Genomic DNA, 4753 nt, shown 5'->3' with positions numbered 1-4753 from the left:
CCATACCCCACAACTATTTTGGGAAGCGATTTCAAATTTCCACTCCCTTCTTTGTGAAATACACACATTGATGAACTTTCTTGTTACCCCAACTTTTGTCAGCTTATTGCCTGATTTTTTTGTCTTAAATCCTGCATTCTGGGCAGGTTGAGGTTTTAACTTTGATTCATTTGCTTAAAAGGTTGGAAAATGCCTGCTAAATGATCGTGTGTATCTAATTAATTATGCTGACTACCAATTTGATGTTGGTCATTGGTGCTCGTGGTGTGACGCACTTGAACATCCTGGAAACCTGTAATGTACTCATCTACAGGGCGCTGTTGTTTGCGGACAATGAGTTCGTGTACGCACACTTCACTACTTTCACTGAATGCAATGGTGGCAGGCACACTCTGGGTAATTTCTCAAGGCAATGCTTCGATGAACGCAAGTCAACTTGCACGGTTTTTAAAATAAAAAATCAAAGCTTGACAGTTAACTGTCAATTATCGTCTCACTGGTGCATTCCCCACAACAATGCCCCAACCAATCACAGTGCACTTATTAACACACTCCTGTTGTGTCGTACAAACATCGTTCTTCCTTAACATTAGTATTTTTTGTGATTGTCCTGAGGAGTACAAAACAAACGTAGCATTGCTCAACAAAAGACATTTTGTCTATCAGAACTTACTCAAACTATGGAGTTCCTTTAGAATTGACAATACAATCGATTTTGCGTATGTGGATGCGCAACTTTTAACATCCTTCACCATCTCCGCATGTTAAATCAATGGTTAAAATATTTTCCCATCCCCCTCACCAAAGGGAAGTATTACTCTCTCAACCTACTCTGTCTGATATCATTCCGGGGAATCTGCACTTCTCTCTGTCTGGGGCTAATATCTCCTTTCTGAAGCATGGTGGCCACAAATGAACAGTGTAATCTTTCCTCCTTCCAGCTGGTTTTTACATCCTGCAAAAGCTCTGAAGTAAACTAAGAAACATTCCACTTCGTGAGATTCCTTAATTTTCCACCCTTGCCTTTTTTTTTGAAGTTTTGCTTTGCTTCTCAACATTAATGATTGTTCCCAGGGCTTTGGAGAGGCTACAGGGGAGATTTACCAGAGCGGTCCTGGGGCTGAGGAGTTTCTGCTTATGCGAAGAGATGAAAGAACCTTCCCTGAGAAGTTTAAGGGCCAGATTTGATCGAGCTGTTGCAAATCATGAGGTGGTTGGGGGTGGGAGGGTGGATGCAGGGTTTCAATTAATTAAAAAGCAAGAAACCTTTTCCGAGGCCTGGAGGATCAGTAACCAGAGGGCCATGGATTGAAGAGAATTGGTTTTTAAAAAAAAAGACCAGAGGAGGGGATGATAATTCCTTTCATTCTAGCAATCTAGAATGTGCTGCGTAAAGAGCTGGTGGAGGCAGATTGAGTATAAATTTCAAAAAAAGGACTTGTAGAAATGTTTGCAAAGGGTATATTTGCAGAGGACGAGGGGTGCGTGAGTGGGACTTTTCAAAGAACTAGCATAGCACTGAGGGTCTAAGCGGCTTTCAGTGCTTTATGATTTTTTTTTTTTGACAGGGTCACGTTGTGATGTGCAATTCCTCATTGTTCAGCTGTTTCTGGTTCTGTTTGCAGTTTTCACGCTGTGTTTTCCGGCCATTTTCCTCCTCGGGCTCTTGCCTCAAGTCAACACTTTCTTCATGTACTTGTTGGAACAGCTCGACATGCATGCCTTCGGGGGCACTGGTAAGTCTAGTCACCTCCAGTCAACCCTCGTATTTCATGTGATGTTTGAGCCCGGATTGTATCGGCCGAGAGCAAGGAGAGAGATCTGTGCACTGCTTCACCTTTTCTTCCACCCCCTCCCTCCAACTCCCCTTGCGATTTCTTCCTCTTTCTCCATCACTGAGTGGGATGAGGGTGAGGACTAATGTCAGGACCACTGGTCCTGAGGTAGCACGGAGCCAACCGGCAGGGATTTGTTGCGCGTGAAGTTCTGTTCCGGAGACAAAACAGGACAAGTTCAAGAGCTCTGTACTTTGCCCTAATTCACGCTGTCTTGTTCTATCCGCAGCTACGACCAGCCCCATGTCTGCATTCTACAGCTTTGTGCGCAGTCTACTGGTCGCTGCCCTCCTGTACGGATTCTGCTTCGGGGCTGTGAAGGTAGATCGGTCAGAGGGCACTGGGTGAAGGAAGGGATTGGGGTGAGCAGTGGGGGGGGATCATCACTGGTTGTATTCCTACACAAAGCAAGATTGTCCAAAGACTCTCCCCTTGTCCTCAGGACATTTGCTTCATTGACCTTGGCTCGATCTCTAAAGTCAGAACTGGAGCTGTTCTCTGATTGCAAATGTTCCGTATCTTTCTCAACTTCTCAAATACTGAGGCCGTCCCTGTCCCTGCACAGCAACACTTGAACTGATGAAAGTCAGATAAGGTTTGTGCCCACGAGTGCCATGCATTGATCATCTCAAACCCTCAAGAGTCTAAACGTTTACCATTGACGAGTCCCCTCCTACCAACTTCCGGTAGGTTACCATCAACCAGAAATTAAACTGGACCTGCCTTCAGAATACTGTGGTTATAAAAAGCAAGATGCACTGCAGCAACTCAACCAGGCTGCTTTTGACAGCATTTTCCAAACCTTTTAAAGCCTAGCAGGACAGGGCAGCAGGGACAGCACCTGCAAGCTCCCCCTCCAGGTCCTGTACCATCCAGGTGGTAGTTCTATGAATGTTATTGCATCAGAATCCTGAAACAGCGTTTTGATGGCACTTAGGATTTATCTACAGTCGTGTGGGCTGCAGAGGTTTGAGATGGTAGTTGACCAGCACCAGCTCAAGGCGCAGTTAGGCAACGTCAACAGGCGCTGCCTTGCCAGCGATGCTGGCACCCCCAAATGAATACATATAAAGGGGGTATCGGAGGAGACAGGGCATCAGCGAGAACATTGGGGAAGTCGGGCTCCAACAAAGAAGATGGGCAGAGTGGCTTCTTTTTGTGGTATCTCATTCTCTCTCTCCAACCACTCCCCTGCACAGGTTCCTTGGGAAGCCCAGCACGTGCCAGTTTTGTTTTCCGTTTTCTGTGGCCTTCTAGTCGCACTTTCGTACCACCTCAGCCGACAGAGCAGCGATCCCACCACCCTGTGGTAAGTGGGCAGCTGGGGAGAGTTTACTTTTCTCCTTGACCAGTCTGCAATCGAGGTATTATCTGTATTGATCAAGGTCACTGGCCTTCACTTTGTCGCTGATGTAGACTTGCCAAAGCCCTGGGAGAGCTGCGCTGCAGGAGCTGACAGCCTTGCGGGGAAAGAGAGTTTAGGTGAAAGACCTGTTTAGGTTTTTGCGATGGGTGTGAGAGAGAATCTTATGGCCTCTGTGGTAAGAAGAGCAAAAAGTGTTCTCTGTTTATTCCTTGAGCAACACTTTGCTTTAAAAGAAAGAAAGGCAGTCTGGCCATTAGCTCACTGCAGTTTGTGGAAGTTTACAGAACACCAATGTTTCTGCTGAGCTTCCTGCACTCTAATAATGGCAACAATTGGGAAGTGCATTGTTGACTGTAACCCTGTGGGGCATGCTGAGGTTGTGAAGGTGCTGCACAGGTTATAAACTAGACTTCTGTTTTACTACGGCCTGTTGGGAGGCTGTGGTTACAGCATAACCTGTTTACATAAACCGTTCTCGTAGGCAAAAGATGTACAGGGTGTTGGCAAGCCGCACGATGTCAGTGAACAGAGGGTCGAGGATGAGCCATCGCTATTCCTCCCTCAATGAGGAAACCCAAATCATTAACTCTGTCTGTGCTCATTCCGATAACCACAGGGCCCTGATCCGCTCCAGGTTTTTCCCCCAGTTGGACAATCGTAATCCTGAGGATCCGCTGCTGGAAATCCAGGACCCACTCCCAGCAAAGCTCAAGAGCTCCGTGGTAAGTCCCTCAGCCTGCAGGGTTGGACCTGATCTGTTCATGGAGCTGTTGTGTGTCGTGTGTTTCAGTCCGTGACCACCTCAAGCCTAGATTTTCTCTCCAGGTCTGGGCTAATCCACGTTGAGGCTTGGAGTAACTCCAAGGAAAATGATTAGAGAAGTATTCCACAGCTCTCTGCCCACAAGTCCAGGCTTGGTTCCCACAGTTGAGAGGCTCCTCGGCAAGTGCTGACAAGGATCCTCCAATTGTGGGGGGGCAGTGAGACACTGCAGTAGCTTCCCCTCACCTCTAATCCTTGGCTTCTTATCCATCCTTCCTTCCTCCACCCACCCAATAGCATCTCTTCCCTCCCACCGTTCCCCCCCCGCTCTTGCTTTTACTCATTCTCACAAGTACTGCTCAGAGTGAGCGATCGTCCAATTCTGCTCGGTAGTTTATTATCTCTCTGTCTCCCTTTTTCTCCCTGCATTTCTAGAGAGAGATCCTTCATTCAGACCTGGTCATGTGCCCGGTGATCGCCATCATAACCTTCGCAATCAGTGCCAGCACGGTCTTTATCGCACTTCAGGTGGGTGTTCTGTATCTCACCTCTCACTCAGCCAGAAAGATCTGATGTGCCTCACTCAATCAGCTCCACAGGCAAGACACTCTTCTCGTGTTTTATTGGTACTGTATGGCAGAGTTACACAGTCAGACCTGTCCCCACCAGTACTGTTACCCCAGTGTTATACAGCGACAGACCTGTCCCCACTGGTACTGTTATACAGTGATGAACCTGTTCCCACCAGTACTGTACCCCAGTGTTATACAGCGACAGACCTGTCCCCACC

General features: G+C 47.4%; 1 protein-coding gene across 5 annotated transcripts in view; it reads left to right on the top strand.

Annotated features, from left to right (window-relative positions):
• Positions 1-4753, top strand: part of LOC109922953 (pecanex-like protein 3) — a 64351-nt gene that overhangs the window by 29007 nt on the left and 30591 nt on the right. For all 5 annotated transcript variants that reach the window (XM_048619714.1, XM_048619713.1, XM_048619712.1 and 2 more), the window contains exons 15-19: positions 1626-1736; positions 2065-2156; positions 3035-3144; positions 3818-3923; positions 4399-4491. In XM_048619714.1, the coding sequence (XP_048475671.1) occupies positions 1626-1736; positions 2065-2156; positions 3035-3144; positions 3818-3923; positions 4399-4491 (512 nt within the window). The remainder of the gene's footprint in view (positions 1-1625; positions 1737-2064; positions 2157-3034; positions 3145-3817; positions 3924-4398; positions 4492-4753) is intronic.

This window comes from Rhincodon typus, chromosome 43 (assembly GCF_021869965.1).
Source record: "Rhincodon typus isolate 14 chromosome 43, sRhiTyp1.1, whole genome shotgun sequence".
In the NCBI taxonomy this organism is placed as follows: domain Eukaryota; kingdom Metazoa; phylum Chordata; class Chondrichthyes; order Orectolobiformes; family Rhincodontidae; genus Rhincodon; species Rhincodon typus.
The sequence above is the reverse complement of the archived record's forward strand: the minus strand, read 5'-3'. Positions and strand labels throughout refer to the sequence as shown.